This window comes from Tachyglossus aculeatus, chromosome 22 (assembly GCF_015852505.1).
Source record: "Tachyglossus aculeatus isolate mTacAcu1 chromosome 22, mTacAcu1.pri, whole genome shotgun sequence".
NCBI classification, from domain to species: domain Eukaryota; kingdom Metazoa; phylum Chordata; class Mammalia; order Monotremata; family Tachyglossidae; genus Tachyglossus; species Tachyglossus aculeatus.
Genome location: NC_052087.1, coordinates 41,279,064 through 41,294,950, shown reverse-complemented (window position 1 = coordinate 41,294,950; position 15,887 = coordinate 41,279,064). Strand labels below are relative to the sequence as shown.

Below are 15,887 nucleotides of genomic sequence, written 5' to 3'. Positions count from 1 at the left end.
TTAGAGGGGGAAGTCACTTAAAATGTAATAAGTTACAACTCTACGCTTGGTTTCATGGCCTTTTTCATAAAGCTTACCCTAGGCAAGTTGTGTTCTTTGAGTAGACATGTGTTTGCAGTGAAATTCTTATTTTATAGGCTTGTTGGGTCCTTCATTATTTCTGCGAAGTGAAATTCAAGAGTGATCAGAATCTACAGACAGCCCTAGAACTGACGCGGCGATGTCTGATTGATGACAGGGAGATGCCTGTGAAAGTGGAAGCTGCCATTGCCCTTCAGGTTCTGATTAGCAATCAAGAGAAAGGTACCACATCCTTGGAGCTTACGTAATAGAATACCCGCCCTGGTTTCTCTTGCCTTATCTTTTCCATTCAGTAAAAGTGTAGCCATGACCCAAAAGACAGTTGTGTTGAGAAAGAGGCAAATGATATTGGTGGTGATATAACCACGCCCTGGGGGAATTCTTCTGAACAAATTGTTCGATCATGGGCTCGTTTTAAATCTGGAGCAATTTATTTGTATTTTTGGTGACAGTAAAATATGTGATAATGGGAGCTATTTGGTTTCTTTCTTCTGTTCGTCTTGCAGCTAAGGAATACATAACCCCATTCATTAGGCCTGTAATGCAGGCTCTTCTTCATATTATAAGAGAAACAGAAAATGATGACCTGACAAATGTGATTCAGAAAATGATCTGCGAATATAGTGAAGAAGTTACTCCTATTGCTGTAGAAATGACGCAGCACTTGGTAAGTCGCTTGGACTCCAGGGCAGGAGTTAAAGGATCCCTTTGTGTAGATTGCTGGAAAACGTCATTGTAAATGAATTATATGCCAAACCTCTTTTTGCCTGTTTCAGGCAATGACATTTAACCAAGTGATCCAGACTGGGCCAGATGAAGAAGGCAGTGATGATAAAGCAGTGACAGCCATGGGAATCTTGAATACAATCGATACACTTCTTAGTGTAGTGGAAGATCACAAAGAGGTAAAAACAAAGTTTTTCATAAATAATAGTGTATTCTTTAGTTAATATGGAATGTTTTTCTGGAGCTCTTCACTCATTTGGGATGGCTGAAAATGTTATGGCCATATACGATTGGTGAAATGTACATTCTCGCAAGAGAGGGAAATGGGCAGGAGTCATGGGGACTGCATGTTTCTCAGGCTACGTTTTGGCAAAGGTGGGCAGACTTCTGCATATAGGTTGGAAGTTCATCCTCTGGACTGCAAACTCATTGTGGATAGGGAAGGCGTCTACCAGCTCTGTAGGGTATGTTTTGAAGCGCTTAGTACACCATTCATTCAGTTCAGTCGTATTTATTGAGGGCTTACTTTGTGCAGAGCACTGTACTAAGTGCTTGGAAAGTACAGTGCGGCAGCAGAGAAAATCCCTACCCAACAACAAGCTCACAGTCTAGAAGGGGGAGATAGACAACAAAACAAAACAAGTAGACAGGCATCAATAGCATCAGAATAGATAAATAGAATTAGAGATATATATTCATCATTAATGAAATAAATAGAATAATAAATACGTACAAGTATACACAAGTGCTGTGGGAGTAGGGGTGATGGGGTGGAGGAGGAAAGGAAAGGAAAAAGTGGGGGCTCAGTCTGGGAACCCTTCTGGAAGAAGTGGGCTCACAGTAGAGCTTTGAAGAGGGAAGAGAGCTAGTTTAGCTTATTCATTCATTCAGTCGTATTTATTGAGCGCTTACTGTGTGCAGAGCACTGTACTAAGCGCTTGGGAAGTACAAGTCATCAACAGATAGAGGCGGTCCCTACCCAACAACGGGCTCACAGTCTAGAAGGGGGAGACAGACAACAAAACAAAACATGGAGACAGGTGTCAAAATCGTCAGAACAAATAGAATTATAGCTGTATGCATATCACTAACAAAATAGATAGAATAGTAAATATGTACAAGTAAAATACATAGAGTGATAAATCTGTACAAATATATACAAGTGCTGTGGGGAGGGGAAGGGCAGATATGAGGAGGGAGGGCATTCCAGGCCAGAGGTAGGACATGGGCTGGGGGTTGATGGTGGGACAGGCGAGGCCCAGTGAGGAGGTTAGCAGTGGCAGAGGAGCGGAGGGTGCGGGCTGGGCTGTGGGAGAGAAGGGAGGGGAGGTAGGAGGGGGCGAGGTGATGGAGAGCTTTGAAGCCAATAGTGAGGAGTTTTAGCTTCATGTGAAGGTTGATAGGCAAACACTGGAGATTTTTGAGGAGTGGAATGACATGCCCAGAGTGTTTCTGTAGGAAGATAATTCGGGAAGCAGACTGAAGTGTAGACTGAAGCGGGGAGAGACAGGAGGATGGGCGATCAGAAAGAAGGCTGATGCAGTAATCCAGTTAGGATATGATGAGAGATTGTACTCTGTGCACTGTTCTGCACACAATGTGTTCAGTAAATACCTTTGATGTAGGAAGCCCCTGCTGTAACACCGGATGGTAAAAAATAGAAGTTCCCTGGCCTCTTGTTCCAAGTGCAGAGTCTGGCTTTACGTCTCCCTTTGGGGCCTCTGCTGCATTTTTATCCATTCATTTGTATCTGTTGAGCACTTACTATGTGCAATGCGTTTGCCTTCAGTTATCTCCAGTTACCTTCCCTAAAATTAGACGCACCCTTGTAGATATTTCGTCTTTCTGTCATTTATTTACCAAACTGCTAAAAAAGCATTTAGCAAAGAAGACAACTAGATGTTGAGCTGCATTAATGGTTACATTACCCACCTGTAATTAAATCTCTAAGGTTGCTTTCCTTGATTTTATATCCCATCTTCCCACCCTAAATTCCCCCAAGTGCGACTTCAGCACCACCTAAGCACTCTATCATCTGTCTCCCCAGCTAGATTGTAAGCTCCTTGAGGGCTGGGATCTTGTCTGCTAATTCCGTTTTACTCCCCAAGTGCTTAGTAAAGTGCTTTGTGCACAGTAGGCATTCAGTAAAAGCTATCAGTGACCCTGCCTATGCCAGTGGGGAAGGGAGGTTGGGGTGCAGCAATATGGATAATAATTTCTCTTGGAATTTGGAATTCATTTTTCATTGTATATCTCCCAAACTGTCAAGCCAAAGACTTTTGGGTTGTTCCAACTTTTTTAAAAAGCATAGCTTAATTTTGTACTTAGTGTGCTAGTCGCTACTTTACCAGCTCTCTCTGCCATGTGGTTCAGTGGAGGCTTTCTTGATGGAGAGCCATAACTTGTTAGGCCAAGACTTTAGTGGAAGGTGCTGGGTATTTGAATCAAGAAGTGGAATAAGCGCTTAGTACAGTGCACTCAATAAATGCGATTGAATTGAATGAATAATGAAGTCAAAAGGCAATCCTATGGAATAGGGGCTGGAGACCTACCTATCAGGTGTTAGCTAATCAGTCAATCAATCAATGGTATTTATTGAGGGCTTACTATGTGCAGAACAGCCTACTAAGCAGTTGGGCGAGTCCTGAACTGCAGAGTTAGCAAACACGTTCCCTTCCTACAATGAGCTTACAGTTTAGAGGGGGAGACGGACATTAATATAAATAAATAAATTGTGGATAAGTGCAAAAGGGCCGTGGAGCCGAGGGTGGGGTGAATTCCAAGTGCTAAAACCAAATATGATGAATGGAAGAGGTGGTGGCACTTTAGCGCTAAGAAACAGCAAGAGGCAGGTGGCTCTAGAGAACCCTGATCATTAGGAGGATGTTGAGGTGCACGTCCAGTCCTCTTAAATGTGGGTGGCATCCTAACTGCAGTTTTCCTGGCAGGCAGTGGAAATACCAAACCGTATGTTACTGTGACTGGAGAAACAGCACCACACTGTTGTCAGTATACTCTGCATTCTCCAGTTGGTTTCCCATCCCCCTCATTCCTCTCTTCCTCTAGCCCCCCTTTAAATGGCATTCGTTAAGCGCTTACTATGTGCCAGCTGTGTACTAAGCACTGGGGCAGATAGAAGTTAATCTGTTGTCAATGTACTCTGCATTCTCCAGTTGGTTTTCCATCCCCCTCATTCCTCTCTTCCTCTAGCCCCCCCTTTAAATGGCATTAAAGTGCTTACTATGTGCCAGCTGTGTACTAAGCACTGGGGCAGATAGAGGTTAATCAACTTGGACACGGTGCCTGTCCCATGTGCGGCTCACAGTCTTCATCCCCATCTTACATCAAGGCCCTGCTGAGAGCTCACCTCCTCCAGGAGGCCTTCCCAGACTGAGCCCCTTCCTTCCTCTCCCCCTTGTCCCCCTCTCCATCCCCCCCATCTTACCTCCCTCCCTTCCCCACAGCACCTGTATATATGTATATATGTTTGTACATATTTATTACTCTATTTTACTTGTACATATCTATTCTATTTATTTTATTTTGTTAGTATGTTTGGTTTTGTTCTCTGTCTCCCCCTTTTAGACTGTGAGCCCACTGTTGGGTAGGGACTGTCTCTATATGTTGCCAACGTGTACTTCCCAAGCGCTTTGTACAGTGCTCTGCACACAGTAAGCACTCAATAAATACGATTGATGATGATGATGAGGGAATTGAGGCATAGAGAGGTTAAGTGACTCCTTTTATTGGATCAAATTTCTTCATCTTATTACACTTTAAAGGGGCTAAGTTGTAAAATTTAGTTCGTATCCTTTTTCCACCTGTGATTCATTTGCTGCATAATTAGAATTAACACTTGAAAATCCAGCCAACTTCAATTCACTCCTTATCTTTTCTCTTTCTCAGATCACCCAGCAACTGGAAGGAATCTGCTTGCAGGTCATTGGTACCGTGTTACAGCAGCATGTTTTAGGTATATGTCTCTCCACTTGGGGCTTTCAGTACATTCAGTTTTACACAGATAATGAGTATCCTAAACTCTGGTTACTTGCGTTTTAGAATTCTACGAGGAGATCTTTTCTTTGGCTCACAGTTTGACCTGTCAGCAGGTCTCTCCACAGATGTGGCAGCTTTTGCCTCTTGTGTTTGAAGTCTTTCAGCAGGATGGCTTTGATTATTTTACAGGTGAGAAATGCCATGAAACGTGCCCGTTCCAGTGTTTGATTCTTGCATATCACACAACTGTCTGGATCCTAATGAGAGCCCAGAGTGCATGTGGCCCTAGCTTAGTGCTGTGCTCCTGTGAAATTTTGAGTGTCGGTTTTCTCTCTCGGGTCTTGCCGCACAGAGAAGGAAGGATAGGGAAGGAAACAGATGTTGTGGAAGGACTTCCCGAGTGTTTTCTTTTTTCATGTTTTCTCAATACCTCAATTAAAAAGGTTGGGAGGGCTTCACTGTACAGTTCTGTCTCCCGTAACACGAGTTTTCACTCTTCATTTTGGTTAGAGAGTTTTGTGGGAATGTTAAGGGAATGCTCTTCTGACACCAGCTGTGAGCATGGACAGGGTGTCATGTGAGTTAGAACATCAGTTTTCCTTAATGCAGGGCCAAGGATGTGCTTCTTACATTGCAGTTCTTCCTACATCCAAGTCAGTAGGATCCTTATTCTAGGTGTTTTTTCAGCTGGCTGTTCTTAGTATAGTTTATTTCAGCCCCATCCAAAAGCCTCTTCCAAATTCAAAATCATGCTAATTTAGAGTTGTGTGGCCAACCTAATGCAAACAAACCAGTTAACTTGTTTTTATTTAATGCAGACATGATGCCTCTTCTTCATAACTATGTAACGGTTGACACAGACACACTTCTGTCTGATACTAAATACCTTGAAATGATATACAGTATGTGTAAAAAGGTAGGTGTCCTTCCAACCAAGATCTTTAAGTTTGGGGCGGAGGGGTGCTTCTTGTGAGATCGAAATAACTGTTGGGATTTATTTCGTGACCTGTTGTAATAATCCAAACTCAAATGTATGTAAGAAACTTTAAAAGGAGATATAAGTCATCTTTTGAAGGATGGGGAACGATTGACTGTCTTCAAGGAAGGTGATCATTTTAAAGCAGCACAGGATCTTTAAAGCGCACTAAATAATAATAATTTTGGTATTTAAGCGCTTCCTATGTACCAGACACTGTACTAAGTGCTGGGATAGATACATGCAAATCAGGTTGAGCACAGTCCCTGTCCCTTGTGGGGCTCAAAATCTCAATCCCCATTTTACAGATGAGGTAACTGTGGCCTAGAGAAGTTAGGTGATTGGCCCCAGGTCCTTTTGACTCGCCGGCCCGTGCTTTCTCCTGTTTCCGTGTAATCACACTCCTCACAGTTGTTTGTTAGAAACTGAGGCGCTTTGGGGAGGAGAACCTCCCTCACAAGGGGATCATTTTAACTGTTTGAGTGGGAGCCCAAAGTATAGAATGCAACAAACTCCCCTAATAATGAAGTATTAGTGTTGCCCCAAATTACTTAGCTTAGCACCGGGGAGCAACTCTAAGAACTAGATGAGTGAGTTGCAATACAACTTGTCCCTCTCCCTTAGCCCATTTCCATTGTTTGAACTGTGCCCCGTAAGGATCCCCAATGCCAGAGGATGTGAGCCTGAATTGTGAACATGGGCATAAGGTTTTTTTTATGGCGTTTGATGATGAGAACAATAATAATAATTGTAATGTTGAAGTGCTTACAATGTGCCAGGCATTGTGCTGGGGTAAGAACTTACTGTGTGTCAGGTACTATACTGAGTGCCGGCATAGATACAAGCTACTTAGGTTGGACACAGTCCATTTCCCCACACGGGGCTCACGGTCTTAATGCCATTTTTATAGATGAGGTAACTGAGGCACAGAGAAGTGAAGGGACGAGTCCAAGGTGACCCAACAGATAAGAGGCAGAGCTGGGATTAGAACCCGGGTCCTCTGAACTCTTCCCCTTCCCCCCAAAAAACCCAAGCTCTTTCCACTAGGTCACACTGCTTCTCTAGGTTTGGAGAGAAAGTGGAGGCTGGAAAGATGCAGATTGAGGGAAAGTAGGGACCTTTGGTAATGTGAATAAACTGCCTCACCCTTGTTTTACCGATCATTTTTGCCCAGGTTCTTACAGGGGTTGCAGGAGAAGATGCAGAATGTCACGCGGCAAAGTTGTTAGAAGTCATCATTCTACAGTGCAAAGGGCGTGGTATCGATCAGGTCAGTAATTGATTTTTTTTTTGAGTATGTATGCCGTGCTCTTAAGTAGAGATGCTATTTTGTGGAAATTCACCATGGACATCCTAAGCGGGAAGATTTATATCAGTGTTGGCTGCCTTGGCCTTCCATTGCTTTATGTAAAATGGAGGATTAACAAGTTCTTTCCCTCTCTGGAGCCTATCTGCCGGTAGTTGACCCAGCTGTAAGTAAATTTAATGTTCGGACGTGGCATCTTTGGTCGAATTCGTACCGTTTTCTGGGAAAGGGGGTGTGATAGGAGAAGCCCTTTTCTGAATATAGGAGAATGAGAGAGGGGAAAGGCAGCAAGTTAGAGTCACTGATTGTGGCATTATGGGGTATAATCCCCTTGCTGCAGGTGTAAGAGATCCCCCTGCTTAATATTTTACAGTGTATACCGCTGTTTGTGGAAGCTGCTTTAGAGAGGCTGACCAGAGAGGTTAAAACCAGCGAGCTTCGAACAATGTGCCTGCAAGTTGCTATCGCAGCTTTGTACTACAACCCTCACCTGTTACTCAATACCTTGGAAAACCTGCGTTTTCCCAACAACGTGGAACCTGTCACAAATCACTTTATTACCCAATGGCTTAACGATGTGGATTGTTTCTTGGGGTAAGTGAGTTCGCTTGGGCCCTCGTACTGTTAACCCTGTGAAGGAAAACTTTGGAGCTAAGCTTAACTCTTGTTCCGTAGGCTTCATGACCGAAAGATGTGTGTCCTGGGCCTGTGTGCTCTTATTGATCTGGAACAGATACCACAAGTTTTAAATCAGGTTTCAGGACAGATTTTGCCAGCTTTTATCCTTTTATTTAATGGACTGAAAAGAGCGTACGCTTGCCATGCAGAGCATGAGAATGACAGTGATGATGACGATGAAGCCGACGATGAAGACGAAACCGGTAAGAGACTTGGAATGCCGCAGGCTCAAGTTTGGTCCTGCGTTTTTTCCTAGGACATTGGCTTATGTCCTGAATAACCAAAAGTGCAGTTTTATTATTAGCTGATTTTGCAGGCCCAGGAATACATACTGGGTTGCCGTGGGAGCTGAAAGGGGAGTAAGCAGTTGGAGACGAACCATTTGAGAAAGAGGGTCCCAGAAGATCTCGTGCCTAAAGTGCATCCCCTTACTATAGCTATTAAATATCACTTAAAAGTGTCAGGTCCTGCGTACAAACCATCAGGCGCAGTCTCTGTATCATAAATCATCCTCACATTCTCTGTCTCCCAAATCCTAAATCTGCCTCAGGATTATAATTTTTCTTGAGAAGATTTTTTTAAATAATGACAGTGGCACCTAAGATGTCAAGAATAAGCCCAGAGTTCAAGAGGACTGTATGACCACGTGCTTTTTTTGTAGTTAGTGAGTAAAACTTGTGCGTGACTTCTCCCAGAGAGTCTATGTTGTTTCTTGGGCCCGGGTGATATTTGCTCCAGTAAAAACAACCCTGTAATACCATATTTGCAGAGGAGCTGGGAAGTGATGAAGATGACATTGACGAAGATGGGCAAGAATACCTTGAGATTTTGGCCAAACAGGCAGGAGAAGATGGAGACGATGAAGATTGGGAGGAGGATGATGCTGAAGAAACTGCCCTAGAAGGCTATTCCACAATTATTGACGATGAAGATAATCCTGTTGATGAGTATCAGATATTTAAAGCTATTTTTCAGAGTAAGGATAACTTCATATCCGTGATTTATAATGATTAATTATTTTGAACGTGGCTGTTCGTTCAGTCGTATTTATTGAGTGCTTACTGTATGCAGAGCACTGTACTAAGCGCTTGGAAAGTACAATTCGGCAACAGAGACAGTCCGTACCCAAACAACGGGCTCACAGTCTGGAAGGGGGAGACAGACAACAAAGCAAAACAAGTTGATGCATCAGTAGCATCAAAATAGATAAATAGAATTATAGATTTATGCACATCATTAATTAAACAGAATAAAAAATAGTACAAATATACACAAGTTCTGTGGGGCGGGGAAGGAGGGTAGAGCAGTGGGAGGGCGATGGGGAGGGGAGGAGGAGCAGGGGAAAAGAGGGGCTCAGGAGGGATAGTTGGGCTGTTGAAAGTATCTGGGCTTGAAAAATCCACCTCTTTGGTGAAGATAGATTTAAAATCCTTATCAAGGGTAGCTAATGGGGAAAAATGTGTTGGGAAGATCATAGGCTCTTCTCATTGCTGTCCAGGGCAGCTGTATAGATACGTAAGGATCTCTGCACTATTTCCCAGAGCTCTTCAGTTCAATCCAAGAAGAGTGTTAAGTGTTTCACCATACCTTCCATCTTTCTCCCCTCAAAATGTGAATTTGTTGTGGGCAAACCCCACCATTAGTTCCATTTTTCTCTAAAAAGTTGCCACTCAACTATTAGTTTGCCGAGGAGGGCTCAATAAATATCCGTGATGGTGACTGAAAAATGTATGGCTTCATGGCTGTACCGTTCTTGTTCAGAATTACTTGGAAATCTGGTTTTAATCATCTGTGGTTTTTTTCCTCCTTTTTCTGTAGCTATTCAGAGTCGTAATCCTGTGTGGTACCAAGCTCTGACTCACGGTCTTAATGAAGAACAAAGAAAGCAGTTACAAGATATAGCAACTCTAGCAGATCAGAGAAGAGCAGCCCAAGGTAGGGCTATTTGCTTTGCCTGTTATTGTTTTCGTTTTGTCAAGATTATAAAAGACCCTAAACTTTGATTGGAGTGCTGTGAATCCACACTATGTCCACACCTTATGGTTTCCTTCAGAGGCCGTGATGGTCAGAAGAAGCTTCATTTTCTTAGCAACCTCGTGGTTACAAAAAATGAGCCACTTGTTCATTTGACTTTTTGATATTGTGGGCAGGAGACCCAGACTGACAAAATTCAGTAGTTGGTCAGGTGTTTTTTTCCTCCTCCAGTGGTACTTGTTAAGTGTGCCAGGCACTGTACTAATTGCTGGAATAGGCTACTAAGCTTCTAACAGAAGCATTCATTCATGCAATCATATTTATTGAGCACTTACTGCGTGCAGAGCACTGTACCAAGTGCTTGGGAAGTATATACAGCAACATATACAGACGGTCCCTACCCAACAGCGGGCTCACAGTCTAGAAGGGGGAGACAGACAATGACACAAAACATTAACAAAATAAATAGAATAGTAAATATGTACAAGTAAAATAGAGTAATAAATCTGTACAAACATATATACAGGTGCTGTGGGGAGGGGAAGGAGGTAGGGTGGGGAGATGGAAAGGAGGAGAGGAAAAAGGGGCTCAGTCTGGGAAGGCCTTCTGGAGGAGGTGAGCTCTCAGGAGGGCTTTGAAGGGAGGAAGAGAGCTAGTTTGGCGGATGTGTGGAGGGAGGGCATTCCGGGCCAGGGGAAGGACATGGGCCGGGGGTCGATGGCGGGACGGGCGAGAACAAGGCACAGTGAGGAGGTGAGCGGCAAAGGAGCGGAGGGTGTGGGCTGGGCTGGAGAAGGAAAGAAGGGAGGTGAGGTAGGAGGGGGGCGAGGTGATGGACAGCCTTGAAGCCCAGGGTGAGGAGTTTTTGCCTGATGCATAGGTTGATTGGTAGCCACTGGAGATTTTTAAGGAGGGGAGTGACATGCCCAGAGCGTTTCTGCACAAAGATGATCCGGACAGCAGCGTGAAATATAGACTGAAGTGGGGAGAGACAGGAGGATGGGAGATCAGAGAGGAGGCTGATGCAGTAATCCAGTCGGGATAGGATGAGAAGCAGCGTAGCCTAGTGGATAGCATATGGGCCTGGGAGTAAGAAGGACCTGGATTCTAATCCTGGCTCTGCCCCATGTTTGTTGGGTCACCTTGGGCAAGTCACTTCTTCTCTGGGCCTCAGTTGCCTCATCTGTAAAATGGGGAGTAAGCCTGTGAACCTCAGGTGAGTCAAGGATTGGGTCCAACCTGATTAGCTTGTATCTACCCCCGTGCTTAGAACAGTGCCCTTCACATAGTAAGTACTTAACATACCATAAAAAAAAATACAATAAAAATCAGGTTGGACACAATCCCTTTCCCACATGGGGGTCATAGTGTATGAGAATTTATGTAGTGACAGCGTTTACCAAGTTGCATACTGAGTGCTCTGCACACAGTAAGCGCTCAATAAATACGATTGATGGTGAATGATGAGAATTAGGCATGTTCTGTGGCCCTCAGGGAGCTTCCAGTGAGTTGGGAGAAAGCTTAGCAAAGAAAAATGAAACAATAATAAACAGGGGAACAACATACAAGGACTAGAGTAGCAGGGGGGCTACAGTTGCTCCCCCTTCTAGACTGTAAGCTCGTTGTGGGCAGGGAACGTGTCTTCCGACTCAGGTATAATGTACTCTCCCAGGCGCTTAGTACAGTGCTCTGCTCACAGTAAGCGCGCAGTAAGTATCATCGATTGATTGAGTTCATGCTCCTCCCTGTTCAGGCAAGGCTGGTCAGAGTCTGGTAGACACAACAGCCATAGCCATCCTCCCGAAGGCTTCTCGCTGCCACTTGTACTTCCCTTGCCACACTGGAGAGAGCAGAATGGGGACTGATGTTGAGGGTTAAAATAAAAATATTTGGTCCTCACGGGGGGTGGAAATAAAATGGGTGAATTTGAGTGACAGGGGGGAGTTGCACTGGAGGGAATCTGCTGCAAGACAGAGAGCACCATGACCCCGTTTTCGGCATCCTAAATTTTGTGATTGGACGGAATATAGAAATTTGTCCGGGTTTGAAGGAGTTCCACAAAAACCGAGCCCAGCCATCCGGGAAGGCCTAAGGATTCATTCATTCAGTCATATGTATTAAGCGCTTACTGTGTACAGAGCACTGTGCTAAGCGCTTGGAGAGTACAATTTGGTAACAGAGACAGTCCCCACCCAGCACGGGCTCACAGTGTAGAATGGGGAAACAGACAACAAAACAAGTAGACAGGCATCAATAGCATCAAAATAGATAAATAGAATTATAGTTATACACACATCATTAATGAAATAAGAATAATAACTGTGTACAAATATACACAAGTGCTGTGGGGCGGGGAAGGGAGGAGGAGCAGAGGAAAAGGGGATAAGGATAAGGGTGGATGTCGGTACCTGCCAGAAAACTCAGGGGGGGATGAATTCTCCGGCTCAGCTGTGGCACCGGTGATAGTGTGGTGAGGTGATTTGCATGCTTAAGTAACATATTTGTAGCATCTGAATTCTACTGAAATCAGTGTCTGTCTTTTAGAATCAAAAATGATAGAGAAGCATGGAGGCTACAAATTCAACGCTCCGGTCGTGCCAAGTTCATTTAATTTTGGAGGCCCTGCCCCAGGAATGAATTGAATGATCACTTCCTTACCTGCTACTGTGTGATTGTAGTGAAGAGCTTGTGTTCCTCCCAGTAGTGGTTCCAGAACTGGTTCATGTTATCTACAGCTCACGCTAAACTAATTGATCAATTGATTGGACGACAAACCCAGGAAGCGGGACCTGATCACATGCAACCTGGCACTGGAAAACAACAGAAGGGTTTTTTTCTTTTTTTTGTTTCTGTTCGTTTTGTGTTTTGTTTTTGGAAGAAAGTAAGAACCTAACTTGGAAGCTTCAAATGACACACTGTGGAAACCTGCAATCTAGAGGGGATGTCATGAAGGCAGCTTTTCTTTTTCTGAGGAAAAATAGGCATGGGCTGCAGGACTATTTAAAATGTCTCATTTACAGTACAAGCTCAAAAGTGGCTATGTGATTTTTACACCTGTGGCGGTATTACTATTTGCCCGAATCCCTCCTCCCTCCTCTCCATTGGGTGTCTACTCTTTTAATGTAAATAAGATAAGGTAATCCGATAGCCTTACTTAAGCATCATCATTTCCATTTATCAAAGATTGTTGATATGTAGAATATTGGACACTTATTGTAGCACTACATAACTGATAAAATCTGTAAATGAATTAGCACTTTCATATTGAAACAAGCCTGCTAGCCTATGTACAAAATAGCAAAATGTTTGCTGTTTATAAAAAGAAGGGATGTAATGGGATTTGGGGGTGGGGGGGGGGCGGTGAACTTCAAGTTATTTAAAAATAAACTAGCAGTTTTGTACCTGGTGACTTTGTGGTGCAGTCACCTGATAGCGACTTGAATTCGGTTATGTAAAAAGGGGTTAGTGATATTCATTGCTGCTGCTAAAAAAAAAAAAAATGGCAACACCCTCTTTGTGTCCTTTGGTTTTTCTCAAAGCTGTCTCTGTTCAAGGAAAATTTGGATACAATCTTAGTGGTAAATAAATGGGAAGTTATCTTCTGAAGCATGGAAATTAGAATTGATTGAAGTGTGTGGATGAAACACTTATATATGCAATCTATTAAAAGAACAGAAATTCGGGTCACGTGGCTTGATCTGATTGCAGTCCCCGTCCCCCCCACTTTTTAGAACGTATGTTCCCATTGGCTTTTTTTTTTTTTAAGTGCTCAATTTCTTTTTACTTTCTGCATTTGGACTCCTACATCTGCATATGTCCTCGTGTCTGTGTGCCTAACACCGTGCCCATCCCGTTGAGCTAGATGGGCAAGGCACATCTCCCCTGGGACCACTCCAAAAGTAAGCCAGTAGCGAGATGTTGCAAAAGAGAGGCTGCCTCGAGTCGCCTCTCATCCCATCTGCACCTGCGGAAAAATCTAAATAGTTTTCTTGGTCTTGCGTTGATCATTGATCTTTTAACATCAGTTAAGTTAGTCAAACCAGTATTGATTTGGGCTGTTTTATATATATATATATATATATATATATATTTATATTTATATATATATTTCAAATTGAAAGTGTCACGTGTCGTTATATCGGATACTAAGCTATTTTAATTTAAATGCTGTTAAGTCACATACAGGCTTGAGAAATTGAAATGGACTGAGATTAGAACTGTAAAAATGAAACAAATGCACATATTCATATTGATATTCAAAAATGCAAAAAAAAAAAAAAAACCTTGAGAAAACCAGTGTTGCGTTCCGTGTTTTTCTTGTATGCCCCCAAAGTGACAGCCGTCTCTAGAAAGTGAGATTTGCTGGGCAAATGTCTCTGAACTGGTATGATCTATGCCGTAAACTGCTTATTGAGATTTCCGATGTCCATGTGCAACTGTCCAGCCGGCAGGCCCTGAATCCATACAACAGCCTTAAGGCATGGGGTTGCAGCATTTTAACAGTCTGTGCGAAAAAATGTTGAAGATCTTTAAAGAGAACATCGTGCCTTGTTTTTCCTCTGCACCCTCAATTAATTTCCAGATATTTTTTTCTTGTCGAGCTCCAGGTTAAATTTTATTCATGTTTGCATAAGTTATATGCATTTTTCCTATAGATGAAAATTTTCCTTTGAGATTTATTTAAAGGAAATTTCTCCTGTGTATTACTCAAGAAAGCGTGGCACGGGCTTGGGAGCCAGAGGTCGTGAGTTCTAATTCCGGCTCCGCCACTTGTCAGCTGTGTGACTTCGGGCAAGTCACAACTTCTCTGTGCCTCAGTTACCTCATCTGTAAAATGGGGATTAAGACTGTGAGCCCCCCTGTGGGACAACCTAATTGCCTTGTGCCTACCGCGGCACTTAGAACAGGGCTTGGCACAGAGTAAGTGTGTAACAAATACCATGATTATGATTATTAATACCATTATTATTATTGGTTATAGTCTCCCATCTCTGCACTGCAATTTGAAATTCCAGCTAAAGGACTGCTCGGAAATGGTGGTATGCGTTAAGCTTTTCGTGGGAAAATAAACTTCTCTGATAACCAGATTACATTTAGTGAATTGTCTTGAAGTAGTGGAGACCGCATCCCACAAGTTTTATGGAATGGATGTGCTCCAAAGAATGGAAAATCTCCACAGAATATTTAAATGAACTTTCCGTGTGTCTGCGTGTTGGTATTGGATGTATTACCGGTCTTGTTCTATGGGCGCTTGACCGTTTTTGCCGGAGAGTGAACAGTCGCCCAAATACCTGCATTTTAATCCGCTTTCTGACGTCTCAGCGTGTCGGCTGTGCTGTTTGGGGGAGTGGGGCTTTTGATACATACTCGAAAGATAGCATTTTCTATTTCTATTCTATTTCCTATTTCTTCTCAGGAGCATTCTCGGAGGAAAGACGACCAGGACTGGAGTTGGGAGACGTGAGTTCTAACTCCAGTTCTCCTACTGACTGCTGTGTGACGACGAGCCAGTTTCCCTAACCTGTTTCCTCGTCTGTAAAAGCGCAGATGTGGCCCCCATTTCTCCCAGGGACATTTTCAGGCTGAAGAAGAAGCAGCGAGGCTTACTGGGTCGAGCCCGGGCCTGGGAATCCGAAGGACCTGGGTTCCAATCCTGCCACATGTCTGCCGTGTGACCTTGGGAAAGTCACTTCACTTTCACTTTCACTTGTACTAAGCGCTTAGTACAGTGCTCTGCACATAGTAAGCGCTCAGTAAATACGATTGACTGATAAAATACAATAGCCCCCTGCCCTCGGAGTTCACTGTGTAACTGGGACACAAACGGACCATCATAAGTGCTTAGTACAGTGCACATAGTAAGCGCTCAATAAGTACGATTGATGATGACGTCACTTCCCTGGGCCTCAGTTCCTACATCTGTGAGGCGGGAATTGAGGCTGCGAGCCCCACGTGGGGCAGGGACTGTGTCCAACCAGATTAGCTTGTATCTACCCCTGTACTTAAAATAGTGCTTGGCACATAGTAATCACTAACACGTCACAATGATTGTCATTGTTATAGCTGTTATTAACGTGAATATACTTGGGGAAATCAAGGAAATCGTTCCTTTTGAGGGACATCCGCTACTTGCAAAGTGCTGACCGAGGC

The 15,887-nt window shown here is 43.5% G+C and overlaps 1 protein-coding gene across 2 annotated transcripts in view; it reads left to right on the top strand.

Annotated features, from left to right (window-relative positions):
• Positions 1–13,344, top strand: part of IPO7 (importin 7) — a 47,475-nt gene extending 34,131 nt beyond the window's left edge. For both annotated transcript variants that reach the window (XM_038764235.1, XM_038764236.1), the window contains exons 14-25: positions 138–303; positions 588–748; positions 858–986; positions 4,714–4,780; positions 4,867–4,992; positions 5,622–5,719; positions 6,954–7,049; positions 7,459–7,679; positions 7,761–7,966; positions 8,533–8,739; positions 9,582–9,698; positions 12,282–13,344. In XM_038764235.1, the coding sequence (XP_038620163.1) occupies positions 138–303; positions 588–748; positions 858–986; positions 4,714–4,780; positions 4,867–4,992; positions 5,622–5,719; positions 6,954–7,049; positions 7,459–7,679; positions 7,761–7,966; positions 8,533–8,739; positions 9,582–9,698; positions 12,282–12,379 (1,692 nt within the window). In that variant the 3' untranslated portion in view covers positions 12,380–13,344. The remainder of the gene's footprint in view (positions 1–137; positions 304–587; positions 749–857; positions 987–4,713; positions 4,781–4,866; positions 4,993–5,621; positions 5,720–6,953; positions 7,050–7,458; positions 7,680–7,760; positions 7,967–8,532; positions 8,740–9,581; positions 9,699–12,281) is intronic.
• The last annotated feature ends 2,543 nt before the right edge of the window (positions 13,345–15,887 follow it).